Source organism: Benincasa hispida, chromosome 4 (genome assembly GCF_027475165.1).
Source record: "Benincasa hispida cultivar pf3 chromosome 4, pf3_genome.v1.1, whole genome shotgun sequence".
NCBI lineage: Eukaryota > Viridiplantae > Streptophyta > Magnoliopsida > Cucurbitales > Cucurbitaceae > Benincasa > Benincasa hispida.
Window position 1 is genome coordinate 52,915,604 of NC_143481.1, and position 17,639 is coordinate 52,933,242.

General features: G+C 32.2%; 1 protein-coding gene and 1 long non-coding RNA gene across 2 annotated transcripts; one reads left to right on the forward strand and one right to left on the reverse strand.

The window, feature by feature from the left end:
- Positions 1–2,610: 2,610 nt before the first annotated feature.
- Positions 2,611–6,955, reverse strand: LOC120076606 (2-oxoglutarate-dependent dioxygenase 19-like). The gene is made up of 4 exons (XM_039030484.2): positions 6,261–6,955; positions 5,918–6,153; positions 4,222–4,549; positions 2,611–2,952 (listed from the first exon to the last, which is right to left on the reverse strand). The coding sequence occupies exons 1-4, from the start codon at positions 6,498–6,500 to the stop codon at positions 2,710–2,712; spliced, it is 1,047 nt and encodes a 348-aa protein (XP_038886412.2). The 5' UTR covers positions 6,501–6,955; the 3' UTR covers positions 2,611–2,709.
- On the forward strand, positions 6,182–7,383 carry LOC120076607 (uncharacterized). The gene is made up of 2 exons (XR_005481582.2): positions 6,182–6,527; positions 7,089–7,383. It is a non-coding gene; the product is annotated as an uncharacterized LOC120076607 (long non-coding RNA).
- The last annotated feature ends 10,256 nt before the right edge of the window (positions 7,384–17,639 follow it).

The window sequence follows — 17,639 nt, forward strand, 5'->3', positions numbered from 1 at the left end:
GACGATCAAGAATTAAGTTTGGGGTGTTTGATAGCACCAAAAATATGTTATCTTCCTCTTCTTAATTCAAGGTCGTTACTATGTTTAATGTGTTTATTTAGAGATTTTGTAGGTATCGAGCATCTTGGAAGTAGAATTGGTCATTACGGGCTGTTCGGAGTTAATTTGAAGCAATTAGGAGCTAAATTGAGCATCCGAGCTTCAAAAGAGATCAAATGACCCAAAATGCCCCCTGAAGGGTGCGTAGCGCTATGCCTTAAAGGCATTAGCCTCAACAATTTGAAAAAAAAAAGTAGGGTAGCATTGCAGTTCTCTAGATTTTGATGGAGGCAAAGCGCACGCGTGCCCCGAGCGTCGTTATGCTGCGACCCTTATGCTGTGAAAACTTCAAATCCTGTGTCGCAATGCTTTTGACAAACATTGCCACGCTGTGAAGTAGATTTAAATACCATTAATTAAATTTAGGGCAAAAATAATCACTCTCATTCAGCCTCTACATAATCTGAACTAATAATTATAAAACTAATAACCAATTCAATTTCCAATTCTTGGTCATTCAGCTTGAATTTCTTCCCCTTTTCTCTCTTTCAATTGTTTTTTTTTTCCTTTCTTTCCCCTCATGTAATTGGTAGAGATGAAGTCTGATTTTGTCTTCTCCATCTCTGTGGAAAGGTAAAGGTTTATGGATTTCTTGCGGATCTTAGGAAGAACTCTAACTAGTTTTTAGGAGTTTTATTTTAATGCAATTTTATATCTTTACTATGGTTTTCTTTTGTGTTTGAATTTGTTTGCAATTATATTTTCTCTAGATTGTCTGACAAACTACTTGGGATTTTGTAACTAAAAGCTTGAGATTGACTTATATATGTGAGATGAAATTATAGGTTAATTTTCAAGAAGCAAAAAGGTTAGATAGACTTACAATTTGTTATCTATAATGAATAATATTGTTCCTATTGACATAGGGAAACCATATTGAATGATTGATTAGACGGCGGAAACTAAATGTTCATCCTAGCAGAAGTCCTAGAACTTAATGGAGTTGGTTAAATGTATTTAGCATGACTTCATCTAGTATGTTTAGCTAATTAGGTAATTAGGACTATTGGTTGGATTTTCAATCAATTGGGCTAGGCATAATCAAGAGCCATAAAATTACATTCGAAAAATTCAATGAACAAAGTTACATAGAGAGACTTCGATTTGTATCCTCTAAGCTAGAATGTCTCTATTAATTACATTTCTATCTTTACTTTTTTTGCATTTTATTTTCTATGCATTTCCAATTATCCCGTCTACACCAGACCCCATCCCCCATTTACAACTTTAACTAAAAATGAGTTTCGAAGAATTAATTTTTTGTGCTTCTTTGTGGTTCGACCTCGGACTTACCACTTATACTACTAGTTAGTATAAGTTGTTAGTTCGGTGATTATAAATTTATTTGACTTGTGGTCTTTTGGAAGCAACGCCAAAAAGGCTGCGATCACCCGATCCTCCTAGGATCCTAGTTTATTATGTTTTGCAAAGATAAGCCCAAGAAGACTCAGAAGAGAAGCAAGGGAGCGAAGAGCTCAGAAAGAAGAACTCCATACACAAGGCACATTTAATGAAGAAGAAGAGACGATGGCATAGCCCGCTTACTCTTTGAGAATTTGCGGCCACTAACCTGACTCAGCAACCGTTCTGCATTACGTACCCATAGTCTCTTTTTGATATATTGTCAGTTCTAGTGGGAGTTTAGTAGGATCAAGGATTGCTTTAGCGTCTTTTTGCTTATCAAGAACAGCTTTTGATTTTGGCCTTTGAAAACTAAATCTCCTTTGCCATCAAACTTCTCATAATCAAATCTTACTACTGCCATCTTCAATTAAAGAACCTGAATCTTGAATCATTCAAGAACTGATCTCTTGACTTCTTTTCACTCTGATACCAATTGGATGGGCTTTTGTTGTAGAGGTCCAAATGAAGAATTTGATTCGATACAAAATTGAGTGCTTCTTAACAGGCAATGTAGCAAATGAGCTGAGACACGTAAAGGTATGTTTTCCTCCCTTCATTCTCTAATATTTTTCTATTTGCAAATTAAAGAAAAGAAAAATCTCTCAGCTCTCAATATTCTCTCTAATGGTGATTCACACAAATGAAGAAGAATGAGACATCGGAATTAAAGTGGTTCGGCATGCAAGGCCTACATCCACTGTTCAAGGGAGCAAGTTTATTTGAGATTCTTGAAGAAAAATTACAACAGATAAGCTTTTAGCTCTCTCTCACTTTTGAGGTTTTACAACCACTGTCTTCTAGATTACAAAGAGTTATTTATAAGAATGTAAAGTAGTTAGTGAGTTTAGCTGTAACTCTACTTTTATTGCTTGAGTTCACATTAATAGACTAATTTTTAATTTCTTCCTAACACCTTATGTTGCAAGCACCACAGCACTGTGTAGGTCTTCTTTCTATTTTGTAGGTCACTCTCTTCTCCAGAATATAACTTTACCATTGTTGTTATGTTAAAGTCAGGTGCATTTTGTGGATTTTGACATCAACCGTCATAAAATTTAAAATATATAATAAGTAGAGGAAGAAAGATAAAATCTTTGGGACGTTATATGGTTGTTGACAGGGCTAGTCGAATATTGCATAAGCTTTAATAAAATGGAAACACGAGTTGTATTATTCATAGTAATGAAATAAAATTTAAATAGTGATTCAAAGTAGACGAACACAATCCAAGGTTGATTTGTTATGGAGTTTGCCACTCTGCATGGTTTCCAAATAATCTTTGTACTTGATGTGCTTAAACAATGGAGGATGAGTAAGCAATAACTGTGGTGCAGGAGCAACCAATGTTTGAGCTGATGGTCCAATTGCCACTGCAAGAGACATCCTTTTGCTTTTCTTGTTCACTACTGCTCTGTGTAAAACACTCTTGTACTCTCCATTGCTCAGGATCTGTATTCACCAAAAGTAAACTTAATTTAGTTTCCATTTCATTCACTTGGGTTTTGATGTTGAAAACAATTCTATAATGTACATTCAACGAAAGATAGAAATTAATAGAGGAAAGTAGTGTGTATAGGCTTAATTTGAATGAAAAAAAAAAACAAAAAACTAAGGTGCGATTTGGTAATCATTTCGTTTTTGGCTTTTGGTTTTTGAAATTTAAACCCATTTTCTCTCAATTTCTTACAATGATTTACATCTTCCTTAAGTACAATTGTTAAATTCTTTGCCAAATTCTAAAAACAAAAATAGAATTTTAAAAGTTACTTTTTTTTAGTTTTCTATGGCTTGGTTTTTTTAACCATGGGTAAAAAGTAGGTAATAAAGGAAGAAATTTGGAGGTGAGAGTAATGTCTATAGTAGGGTTGGAAACAGGGCCGGAGTGGTGTAGGGAGGTTCGGAGAGGGGTTCCCCGTCCATGTCCTTGATGGGAAAATTTACCCCCATCCCCACCCTCGTCCCTGCCATCTGAAGGCAGGGATGAGGGCAGGGATTCCTCATCAAGTAAATGGGTCCCAAAGACCCGTTCCTCATTTCCCATTTTGTTTTCCTATGGGGACCTTTTTTTTAAAAAAAACAAAATTCTCTAAAATTCTCTTCGGTTTGAACTTAGATACTTTAGTTAGGTTTAGATTTGGCTAAATTAAAAACTAGGCTAAATGTAAAAAAGTTAAATACCTAGCTCCAATTAGATTTTTAATATATATTTCCTATATATATATATATACCCCACCCGTTGGGTCCCTGATTTGACCCCATCTCTAGTCAAATCAGAGATTTCACATCCCGATCGAGGTTAGACCATTTGAAGATCCAACCCTGCAGGCAATTTTGCCAACTCTAGTTTATAGGCTTAGTTTTCAAAAACAAAAATAAAAAACCAAATGGAGCCTGTCTTTGTTTGATAACAATTTGGTTTTTTTATTTTTGAATTTTCTATTTGATTTCTCCTAATTTCTTCCTTCATGATTTTCATATTTCTTACGTATACATTTGAATTTTTACCGAATTTAAAACAATTTTGTTTTACTTTTTAAATTTTGGTTATGATTTTGAAAAACACTACTAAAATTTAAAAACCAATGATTGAAGTAATGTTTATAGGCCTAATTTTCAAAATTTAAAATAAAAATCAAGAACTAAATTGGTTACCAAATGAATCTTAATTGATAATAGAGGATAAGCCATACATAAACATTATCAAGATAGGAAAAATACCTCAAGTTGATCAGCAGTGTTAACCAAGAATGAGTTGGGAATGGGATTGACATTCACCCACTTATGATCATGCAAGATTTGAAGGCCATCAATTTGGTTTTGGAGAAGAACAGTGAGAAGGCAATGATCAGAGTGAGGGGACAAACCCATTGCAAGCTCTGGCTGTGGACATGGAGGATATAAATTTGCTATAAGAATTTGTGAGCATTCTTCCCAATTCACTATTCTCTCCAAATCCAACCTTTCCAATCCCAAGCTCTCTGAAATCCCTCTCATCAACTCCCTTCCCATTTCTCGAACTCTTTCGCAGTATTCCTTCGATATTTCTCTATGACGAATCAAGCAAACACGACGTCATGGTACTATTTCCATTTATACATAATTTTATTATTATTATTTTTTTAAAGATATTATAATTAAAGTATGGGGTGGGCGAATCGAACCTCAAACCTCAAGGTTAATAGTATGAACACTATGTCAGTTGAATTACACTCTTATTGGCAAGAGATATCAAAAATGGTGACATAGGTGTTAGAAAAAGAGGAAGGGCATAATAATTTTACTTTTCTTTCAACATCTAGCTCGTAAAAATGTTGAGACTTGTATTAATTGGCAATAAAGAGCCATGGACGAACAAATTGATTATGTTCTTACATTAATTAATTTTAAATTAGAAAATATAAATAACGCTTAGTAAATTTTAATTTTAGTATAAATTTATGTAATTTAATTATATATATGAATCAAAATAGACTTCTTGTGCCTTATTTGGGATCGAACTTTACGTATGACAATCTGGGTTTGGTGATTTTTAAAAACTTTTAGTGGTGTTTGGCCCCTCAAGTTGGGTTGGGTTTGATGGATAAAAAAAATTCATCCACCGTTTAGTTCATCAATTATTAAAGAGGTTTATTACCTCGTTATTCACGTTAACTCCTATTTCTCACATCATTATTCGCATCAACTCTCCCAATTACTCTACTCTTATAATAATTACCAACTCAATTCAACTCAACTCTGCGCGTCAAACGCCCCTTAAATACTTTTAATAACTTTTTGTTATTTTTAGGTTAATTTTAATTGTTTTTCTAACTAATTCAATACAACTGACACGTCATCAAATACAATTAATGTCTACGTCAACACACAACGAGCATTCCATTAAGCTAAAGTTAAACCAGTGACTATTTAGAAGCATTTAGCAAATGTGAGGGACTAAAATATCTATTTTGAAATTTTAGGGACCAAATAGACATGACTCCAAACCTCAACAACCAAAATTACATTTTGCCCAAAAAAAGTCAATAGATGTGTTTATGACAGTTTTTTAGAGACATAAAAACTTCTTTCTGTTGTACTAGCTAGTAATCAAATTATAATTATCCAAACACTTCTAGTTGTCAACTTTTTAGGGTAAGTTTGGATTAACTCGAGAAAAAATGTTTTCAAAGAAATCATTTTTATTTAAACTCTTTTGATTAAAAAAAAATAAGTTTAAAATACACCTTGGAATTGGAAGTATTTCAAAAACTATTTTGAGTAGTTTTCAAACCATTCAATTTTTTTAAAATGATATATTTTTAAAATTAACCACTTGTAAAGGTAAACTAAATACACCCTAAATAACGGTTAAAACAAAAACGTTTTTCCATAGAACATAAGAAAAGAGGAGATGGAAGGAAGAAAAGAAGTAGACCTGAATTTTAGGGGTTTAGATGGAAAATGAAAGTTTGGATGAACCATGATTTTGAGATAATCTCTCCATAGAAAAACCTTCTCCACGTGAGGATTGAAGCTGGTGCCGTATCTGATAGGGTCGAGCACATGCTCAGTTTCGTACACTCTCTTCTCCTCCTCCGTTAGATCATAAAACTCTTCACAACATTCCATCATCTCCTCCCTCAATTTCTCTGCTACCCCATGATTGATCACCTGCACTTCAAAAGTTAATCTATATATTATAAAACGTTATTTCTTTCATGCTAGTTTAGTCTAAACTATATTTTGTATAATTTTAACCTAGCATCATGCACATGTACCATAAAGAAGCCCCAGTCCCGACACGCCTTCCCGAGCTCGTCAACAACTTTGGAGCGTTGATCGGGGGTACCGCTGGTCAGTAGAACAAAATCAATGGTGGGGATTGAATCGTTGTCCATGGCTATTGGAGCAGTTTTGTCGTCGGGGCTGCCGGAGAAGATGTAACTAGAAGGAATGGAGGCTAAGTTGGGTGTTTCAGCGATGGATTTGACGCTGGCCATCTTCTCTAATGAAGCCATTTCCAGCTTCTTCTTTCAAGTTAAAGGGTATGCGATTATATAATTTGAATTTCAAGGAGGTGTAAATAACCTACTTGTTAAATCCCAATATTTTGATGAAAATATATATATCGAGATGATAGAAATTTTGAGAAATTTGCTAGAAATTGTTATAATTAGTTAATGAAATTTTGATTGTGAGTTAATTAGACTATTTTTTACTATTTTTAATCATCATTTTTATAAAGTAAGATAATATTTAAAGGTATAGTATAAATATATGTGTCAATGTCAAGCAGAAATTTTAAAAAAAAATAGAAAAATAATTATAAAATAATATATTATATTGGTAATTAACTGCAAATTAAAGGATATGAAATGTTTGTATACAAAATAATTGTAAATTATTTATTATAAAACTTACATATATAATACAAAAAAGACGATCTTGGAGCATCTAATCTAGAATCTTGATATTTCAGGTAGAAACTACAATATTGCTCTCAGGTTATCTTATATTGAAAATGTTGAAAATAGTTGCTTGAATGAAGATGATAGGACTTGTATTGCTAACATACATCTCATTGGCCGATGATCTTCCTCCTTCAGATGGATAATAACTATTCAGTGAAAAGTTAGATTGAAAATTGTTATGGTCAAGTCTTGAAGGATAGGGGCACTCAAAAGCACCGTTGCCAACGGTGCAATCTATGGTCATAATCCAAGTAAGAACAATTACCTTGACTATATTTTTATTGTCTATTACTACTACTTATGACCATAGTTTTATAAGTCTTATTCTTGAAAATGAAAATTTTAGATAGTAAAAGAAGCCAAACTCATATTAATTTAATTTTTAGATGATATGCTATGAAAATTGAATGAAAGTTAATATATATATATATATGTGTGTGTGTGTTATTTTTATCAATTTTAGTTTCATAGAAATGAAAGCTTATGGTAAAAAAATAAAACTTACATCAATCTATTTTAGGTGTGAAATGATGTGAAATGATGTTAAAATTAAGTGAAAAAATGTTTAAATAAAGTTAAAAAGAAATATATGTTATTATTTTTTCTCAATTTTGTTTTCTTGAAAATGAAAGCTTTGAATAGTAAAAAATCAAAACTTACATCAATTCAATTTTGAGATGAAAATGATGTGAAAATTCAATAGAAAAAGGTTTGATTGAAGTTAAAAATAAATACATGTTATTATTTTTCTCAATTTTGGTTTCTTGAAAATGAAAGCTTTGGATATTATAAAAACAAAACTTACCTCAATTTAATTTTGAGGTAAAATTATACATTGTTGTGTAAAACTATACAATTCATGTAATCAAGATAAATCTATAAACCTTAAAAAACTTTTATTGAATCTAATTAGTTAAAAAAGTTCGAAATTTCCATCAAAATTTCAGGAAAGGAGAACCATATCGAAATTCCGAGCTATTCGAAATCTTGAACCTTGAACGAAATTTTGAGATTTCAATTGAAATTTTAACCTATAATAAATCTATGCATGAAATGGCACATACCATATCCATGCCAATGAAAATTTTCAATGAGATCTCGTGCATGTCACGTGGCACTGGCAGCCATCGCATTTATTATGAGTGGTCCCGACCACAAACCCACTTTCCATCCGGGACAAAATTATTTGTTGACGAGTATATCTCTAAATCAAAGGCTTCAACGTTTCTAGTAAATATCTATACATATTCCGATATATTTTATAAATACTTGTTCATAACTTATTTTAAAAACAATCTAATTATTAATTTAGATAAATTCTATAAATTCTGATTTATTCAACTATTTGTCGATATATCCATAAAATTGAAATCTCAATATCGATGCCAACATCAATATTTTAATTAGTTTATATTCATCGTATTTTGTCCATATTTTTATGGATATTCCTATATTTTCATATATCACATCAGAGATAAAATCGAGAAATCTATAAAACAAAATATAATCAACACAGTGTTGGATTTTAATTTGTTGATTTAAATATTTTATTGAAAATATTGTTTTTAAGATCTTTTGAAAAATATCTACCATCATCAATATTTAATTGATATTTTTATCGACATTATGATAAAATTGAAACTTCGACAACTTTATCGACATCAACATTTTTGTATTTACCTTTTATTATATATGGCCTAAATCAAAAAAATAGACTACACCATAAAATCTTATATTAAATTTAAAAAAGACATCTAAATGAGGTATAAATAAATGTGAGAGTGAATGAGGTATAAATTGAACAACCTACTAATGAAATCTATGCATCAGATGACATATATGGGATGTTTGGACTCACCAACATGAGATGGGGTGAGTTGGTCTATACCAACTCTCCTTTCTTCTTATATTTTTAATGGCTCTACTCATCGTCCATTGTCACACTCCGATAACTAATTTCGGGCTCCAACAACCTCCTATGATGAAAACTTCGGTGACCAATTCCGAGCTTCGACAACCACCTTCGATAACAATTTCGGTGACGAAATCTAGATTCCAACAAACCATCTCCAATGACAGCTCCAACGACTAAATCTGAGCTCCGACAACCTTCGTGCCTCTAATTCCGACAACCAATTCTAGCATATGACAACCACCTTCGGTGACCCAACTCCAACGACCACCTTCGCGTTACTAACTCCAACGACCAATTGGCTCCGACAACAAACTTCGATAACCAACTCCGACTACAAACTCTGATGAAAATCACCTTTGATGATCAACTTTGAGCGAACGACTGAAACACCGATAACCAACTCTAAATACAACCTTCATGCGACTAACATTGGACTTCGACAGTCATTTTCGACTACAATCTCCAACGAAAATCATCTTCGATGATAAACTTTGACGATCACTTTCGCCCGACCAACTCCAGGATTCGAAAACCACCTCCGATAACAAACTTCAACAACCAACTCCAACTACAAACTCCAGCAAAAATCATCTTTGATGATCAACTTCGACAACCACTTCCAACTACTATAAGACTAATGACTGTTAAAGTATTTTGTAGGATTGTTGATTATATAAAAAAATATTATTTTGTCTACATTAAGTGCATAACATAAAAATTTGTAAAAACAACATTTTAATTCAATTGAATTCACATATCAAATGAGTGTCAAGAATATTTAGACGAAAAGTATGTATATAGTTGAAAAGTATGTAACATATAACAAAAAAAAAAAAAAAACATAAAATGAAAAAAAAATCCTGAAACATTTTCTAGCAAAAATTAGTGAAAAGTAGATTTGTTCTCTGATGATCCTCTAAATTTAGAGGAAATGAAAGTGAAATTGTTGAAGAAATGTGGTGACATTTTATTGGCTGTTACGGTGATCGGGGAGATTTAATTAAAAAAATTCATGACATAGTAAAAATATAGAGCAACAATAGCTAGAATCAATGAAGAAAAAGAAGAAGATGATAATGAAATTCATGGAGAAAAAATAGCTAGAATCAAAAGTTTTGATTTCTCTTTGGTTTCTCATTTTATATAAACATATTTCTACAAGAAATGTAATGAGATCATTGTTGTTTATTGCCAAAAAAAAAAAAAAAAAGAAAGAAAAGAAAGAAAGAAAAAAGAAAAATTTTTAAAATTAAAAGAAAAAATTGTGATCCATATTTTATTGAAACAAAGATGGGTAGAATTATTGAATAAAAAGTTTCAAAACAAAAATAGTAATCATAAAAGCATATTATTGACTAAAAAATTTTCAAAAAACTGCATCGATACCCAGATATATGAATTCTGCAACCCAAACAAAGACATGAACTCAGACCAAATAACTCGGTATCCCAAACACAGACATATGAACTCCACAGATATATGAACTCCACATACATATAAACTCCAGACATCCTATCTCAACTCTACACCATAAACAGCTCCTTAGGTGTTTCAATATCATATCATTCACTTTATAAACATGTGGGAGGCGACGATTGTTCTTATAATTGGTATTGATTGTCATGCCCAAGTCCGAGATCTCTTTTCTTGTGAGTGAGTTTTAATCTTTAAGACCAAATTTAACAAATTGTATTGAAAACGGGTGTAATCATAATAAAGTTCCTATAATTGATTAATTGTAATGAATTTGAATCACAAACATAATTTAATAACTTCTCAACTTCTCACAATCACTTTCATCTTTTCTAAGTTAAAAAATTGAATTTTTAACCAAATTTTAAAAACAAAAATGGGTTTTTAAAGACAATTTTCGTTAGTTGTCAAAACTTGGGTTTGGTTTTTAAAAATATTGGTGGAAATGAGCTTATCTAGAAAGCAAAAAAATCTAGACGTGAAGAAGTGTTTATAGCCTCAATTAAAAAAAATCAAATTGTTATCAAACGGAGTGTTATCAAACGACCCCTTCGCTTTTGATTATTGGTTTTTGGTTTTTGAAAATTATTGTGTTTGTTTTCTCATAATTTCTTACTCATGGTTTTCATATTTCCTATATACATTTGAATTTTTAGCCAATTCCAAAAACAAGAACATTTTTTTAAAAACTACTTTTTTAAGTTTTAAAAGATTGGCTTGGATTTTGAAAACACTCCTAAAATCTAAACAACAAAACACATAAATCAAAATAAATAAATGATGTTTATAGACTTAAATAATTAAAATAATATGTCTAATTTGTTATTACATGCTATAGCTATCTCACAACAAAATTAGTTTGAAGTTACCGAACATTATAACATTTTCTATGTTTAATTTAAAATTAAAATTGATCTAATATTAATATTAATCTATTTTATTTGATAACTATTTTTTTAAACGATAACAGTCGCCCATTATTTTAAAAACTACCACAATTCCGAATGAAATTGAAATATCTTTCAATTGCTTTGCCAGTAGGCAGCCGAAGAATTGTCAATTAGTGTTAGAATAGGCCGTGGACTGACTATGATTATGGACACTTTTGTTTGTAATAATATTCACATTTCTCGAGTTTCCATAAGTCACCATCAAATCTCATAAGAAACGATAAACTTTGAATTAGAATAGACATGACAAAATTGTGTAGCATTATTGACTATATCTCATCCCAAGGATAATAATAACAACTTCGATATATCATGGGAATTGTAAAGAGAGGTTTGGCTTAATCGATATACAATAGTAGGGGTGTTCAAAAAATTCGATAACTCGAAAAAATTGATCAACCCAAATCAATCTGTGCGGTTTTGATTGGGTTATCAACTTATTTGGATTGGATTTGGTTCAATAAATGAAAATTTTATGGGTTGAATTGGCTCATGGATTCACCGAATATAACTCAAATCAACTCGAACCAACCCGAATTTATTATTAACTTTAAAATATATTTTTTCTTACTTATAACATAATTATTTATACATAGATTGATTTTAATTTTATTTGATTTCAATATTTTTTGAATAATTTATTTTTCAATAACTCTTAGAAGTAGTTTCTTTACACTTTAGAAAGAAAATTTTCACTATATAAATTGAAATTGAGTTGTTAATCTTAATTCAATATATGAAAATAATTAAATTAGACTTTTACATGTTTACGTTTTGCTTCTTTTTAGAATAAAATTTTAAATAAATGGTCCGATTAACTCGAACCAACCCAACCCAAATATTTTATGGATGAGTTGGGTTGGGTTCATTTTTTAATAAACTTTATTTAGGTTGAAAAAATTTACAATCCGAACAATTGGGTTGGGTCTAGAAAGTCTTTCAACTCAACCCAACCCATGAACACCCCTATGCAACAGTACCAATCTTTATCCTCACATATTTTTTTAAATAGAAAAAAAGTAGAAAAAAATATTTTAAAAAATCAGGTCTCTAAACTTTTATAAATAAAATTATTTAAGCTCCTAACCTTTATTCCTTATAAGCAATAATTTAGTTAAGTTATTCCCTTCTCCTTTCATGGTCTATTAATAACAAAATGCCTATTATCTGAAATAGTTTAAGAAAAGATGTGCAATCAGTTTTTCCAGAGCTATCGCCCAATTATAGAATAGCAAACTCTCTGTTCCTGCTCTAAGATCTAACTTCCTTGAACTTTAGCATATTGCAATATAGTCTCTATAGTTGCAAATTTGCAACAATTTATTTCCTATCCTATCAAACTTAATTGTCAATATAGTTTATTTAATGTTTTAGCCATGATCAAATTATACAACGTTGACTTTCAATCAGTTTATCAATCTGCATATATAAGAAATTCTTTGAACCTTAATAATATTTTTCTAGGAAAAACAATATACACCTAAACTTTGGGGGCTGTATCATGTAAACCCCTTGATTTTTGTAAGTTTTAATTTATACACTTCATTATGTTCTGTTATGATAAATATCATGTGAGATTTATGATTTTATCGATCAAACTCCTAACTTTTTATAAGCGAATCAATTTATACTCTCAATTAAGATTTCTTTTGAAGTTTTCATGCATTGATTCTTGTTCATTTTATTTAAATAACATTTGAAGGAGTCTACACACATGTAAGAACTAAATTTATGAATGATTTTCAAATGTAATCTTAATAAAGGTTCTAAATTAATTCACTTAGAACAATTTGGAAGTTCAACTGTAATAATTATGTTACTGCAGTGTATTTGGCTGATTTTATCACAAGACAACAGTGTGGTTGGTTAATTTTTTTTATAGGCAAAACTCGAGCAACATGTTGTGAAACATGTCAAAGAAATTGTTATTAAAATTGTTACATGTTTGGTAGTATTTTCAGCAAAATATCTTTTCCTTATTTGTTTGCTTTGATTTGCAGATTTCCGTGACTATTTTCCTTCTTCTCCAGTACAGAACATAAATTCATTCTTAGAAGATATTCTCAAAACTAGCCTTATTTTGTACTCTTATTCATTTTTAGGGTTAGTCACCTTATTAGAAAAGTGTGTATTCAGAGTTTTGAGCTTAGGGTTTGTCTAAGTCTTAACCTCCATGTATTATTATTGAAAAACTTTGTATTTGTCGTTGAGAGTTTTTGGTTCGGCAGTCATTGTAGAACTCAAAAGGAGATTTATTTTATATTTTATTTAGGGGGAGCCTAGCTTACGTTGAGAGAAAAAACTAGTTTTTGCTAAAAATCTCAGAAAATTAGAATTCATCAAGCTGAATTCTGAAAAATTGAAGTCTTTATTCAATTAATCCATGCAAGCACTTAATCTTTCTGGATAATGAAGACTAAGTTGAGGGAATGTTATGTGTTAAGGAAAAGGCTTGGTAATAATAAGGGAAGGGGAAACGTTCTAAGGGTTGAAGCATAGATCTTTCAGGTAGGAACTTACTTGTGCGCTAAAAAGGAAGAAGGAAATTTGCCTAAGTGTGAACCTTGTGTTGAAGTCTTGAGCATTTAGGACCAAGGTTGGTGTGATAACCATGTGTAGTTACAGTGGGGAGGTGTGACGCAAGGCATGCACTGATGGGAGGCAAGGTTTATGTGTGCATGAGTTAGAAAGGCCCGAGAGGGATCCATACAGTGAGCATTGGACTATGCGTTCATAGTAGGGCATGGACGCACGCATGGACAAGGATGTTATAGGAAATGCAGCTATGCGTGCGATAGCTTGAACGGCCAAGCAGAGGTGCTGGTGGACATATGTGCGAAGGTAGGTAACTCAAGGCATTGCGCGAGTGTGGACGCTCGGTTGCACGCATGGGGTTGCATGACTATGCATGCAGGGTGCGAAGCGCAAGGTGTTAGAGTTAAACAACATGCAGCGGAAGTATCAAGGATCCATAAGCATGTCTTCACTTGATATCAACGTAAACCACCTCAAAACTATCCCTACTATGCTCTTGGAGCTTTAGGCAGAGTTGTGGGACTCCAGAACAGCTTGTAGATGTGGAGAAATAAGGGAAGCTCACAGCAGCAAGTTGAAGAAGACAACTTCTTCTTCACCACGATTTTTCTCTCAAAATTTTGTATTCATCTTCTTCTCCAACAACTCCAATATTCTTTATATATCAAGATGAACATGCAAAGAGATGGAGCTTGCAGCTCATACTTTGAGAATCAAGGTAGAGAAGATCATGGTTTGTGTGTGAGCATGAAGATGATGATAATGGAAAAAAACTTTTTCCACTTTGTGCCATGAAAAATGATTTTTCCATTTTCCTTTTTAAAACAAAAAAATGATTTTTAAATCATTTTAATTAAAAATAGATTTTCTTAAATTAATTTCATAAATTAATTTAATATCAAATATTAAATTAATTTTTGTACAATAATCATCTTTATATATTTAAATCATATTTAAATATTTATTCTCTTGTTCCATTTAATTTGAACGTTTCAAATTAATTTCTCAAGCTACCTTAAAGTGTACCCATTTACAAGCTAGTAGGGGGACCTCGCAGACCTACAGATCATGGGCTCCAACAATTCGAGATTAATTGACTAAACTCATTAGACCGATCTAACCCCCATTCGTTAACTAATGGGTGATTCCACAAAAGCCCATAGTTGAACTCCCCTCACTATAGATATATTATGTCCACTCAATATAACCATGATTAGTAAGTTAACCCTTCACAGGTTGCTCGTAATAACGGTTGGGTCGAATCTCTGTTTTACCCCCGAAATTACCTCTTGTTCCTTAAGTTCCACTGATCCCCTAATGAACAATTGATTTGTGATCCAATCAACAAATCAAATCCCTCTCAGGCCAATGAGAGGGTGAGGCCTCTTGTTCAAGACCCAGAATTAGCACTTAAAGGGAACAACCTCTCTACAAACCCTAATCGGTTAGGAGTGAATTCCCTCTTGCACCCTATGTTCCCAACTATTCATCCGGTCTTATCCCCAAAATTGTAAGCTTATTGAACAGAGGCAATTGGTCTACTCTCACCATTTGCAGATCAAAGGATAATCCCGAACAAATAGGAGTTCATAGTTAGCTCAGGATTAAGGTTAAGTTACCTAGGTCATCGCTTTGAAATTGTCGGTCTTAAATAGTAAACAACGTAAGGGTGACAAGTTTCGTGGTCCAATCTTGCACAAAACTCATTTGCACAGGATACCCCCACTTCTCATGTCTCAATATGCACAAATTAGGATCACTTCGTATGTAGCACTTTACAACACATTGTAACAACTAAAGAGTAGGCCGCATCCAATAGTGTTACCAAAATAAGGTACCCAACTTTATTCATATACTATAGATCATTTTGACTATTTACTTGACCCTGATCCATTTGTATGTCTCCACATAAAGTTCAAGTACTCATATAATAGTCAAGGGACTTAGATTTATTGGATTTCGAAAAGAACAATATATTCAACAACAACTTTATTGAATTATTAGAATAAGTTCTAATATTTACAAACCACGAGTTTTAGGACATGTTCACGAACATTGGTCCCCGCTTTCATGAGATTATTCTACACGTATTTGATAGTATCATGCCTCAGGGTAAAGGACGGTTGTCCAAACATCATTCTTAGAGATTCCATAATCTCTTTGGCAGTGTTCATACCCTCGTGATTTTTGGCCAAAACGTCAGATAGGCTGGCAAGGATATAAGCACAGGCTTTATCATTAGCCCTGATCCATTTATCAAACTCTTCCCGAACAGTTCAGTTTGTATTTGATCTAGGAACGGGAGGACATTCCTCCGTTAAGACAAATTTCAAATCGTCTATCGTGAGTATTGTATTCAAATTTGATTTCCAGTTTACATAATTGTCCCCATTCAATTTGTCTGAAGCCAACAATTGTATAATAGAACTCGTCATTCTGAAATTATAAACAAATTTTATAAGTGAATTGCTTTTAAATCCAATCAAGTTTTAGCAAAGTGATAATGTACCCATAATCATTATTTTTGCAACGATACTTTAGTGATTTAGAACAAATGCTACCGTGGGGCAGTCAAGAATTCCTTCACAAAAGCAAGACAATTCTTGTCCAAATACTATCTTCAGAATAACTCATATTACGATAGTCATTTAGTTATCGTTTTCGGTCAAGATCATTACTAGCACTTAGTAAGTCTTGTAAGTGTGGACCCGCCATTTTCAGATCTTATAGAACGGTATGAGTATGCCTCCGAAATAGAAGACAATACCCAAGATGGAACTATAAGACCCTATTCATTTTACTGAAGCCTGGATTGTTCTGAATCCTATGTTACAACCCTCTATAGGGATTGCGACGGTTAACTACTAACTAGTGCCGCATGAAAAAACGACAACAGACGCAACATAAGAATCTCACGGTTCAGACTGATGGAGGAGACCGTAGGACAATATTGACACATTTCCTTCACCTACTTACTATGAACGATTTCCCCCATTCACCTTGTTATTGACCCATGCAAACACTTTTCGTATGGAATAGTCGAGGTAAAATCGACAAGAAGCCAAGCATGGATCTCACGGTGTGAACTCTTGAGGACGTGAGAGCTAATAACTTTTATTCTTCCACTGAAGTATTCTAAATATTTGGGTATATTTATACTAGGTTAGATGGTTAATTTCATACAACCTAAGTCTAAGTAGTTTATTCAAATATAACTCTTATAATTGGATTTAACCTACAATGTCTAGGTGATAAACCATTTTATTACCTCACATCGCTCATGAATGCTCATAAAACTGGTTACCAACGCTTAATTATTTGACTATAATCTCCAGGTAGGAGGTGTTCCATAGACCGTCAACTTAAATACCCTCAGCCTTTGATAGAATTATATACCGGTTGAGTTTGTAACCCCAGTTTTAAGTATAACGACCTATTTTAACTATTAAAAAAAGTGGTTAACCTAAGTGAGCATGCAACTGTTTCTTTGTTATGGATTTTAAACGTCTAACTAATTTTATAATAGCTTACAAAATTTATACATGCTTAACATCCACGACAAACAACGAAGGTATCTAATATAACTATTATATTAAACATAACCCTAACATGCATACTATATATCATAACAATTATAACATACTGTCAATGCATGTAACATACTTCCTACGGTGGGGTTTTAAATCTACATGGCATACTGTATTCATATACATGAATTTATTTAATTATCACATACATCTCATACATAAACAATTAAATACTAACTGTTATGGTTTTCGTTTTGGCATAAACAAGAAAACAGATAGCTCAAAC

What these genes read in the sequence shown, in the direction of transcription:
- LOC120076606 (XM_039030484.2), bottom strand. Translation starts at nt 6,500, where the DNA reads ATGGCTTCATTAGAGAAGATGGCCAGCGTCAAATCCATCGCTGAAACA. An exon ending in GGGACTGGGGCTTCTTTATG is followed by an intron (nt 6,154 to 6,260) that starts GTACATGTGCAT and finishes TTTGAAGTGCAG; the next exon opens with GTGATCAATCATGGGGTAGC. An exon ending in ACACTGCTGATCAACTTGAG is followed by an intron (nt 2,953 to 4,221) that starts GTATTTTTCCTA and finishes TGGTGAATACAG; the next exon opens with ATCCTGAGCAATGGAGAGTA.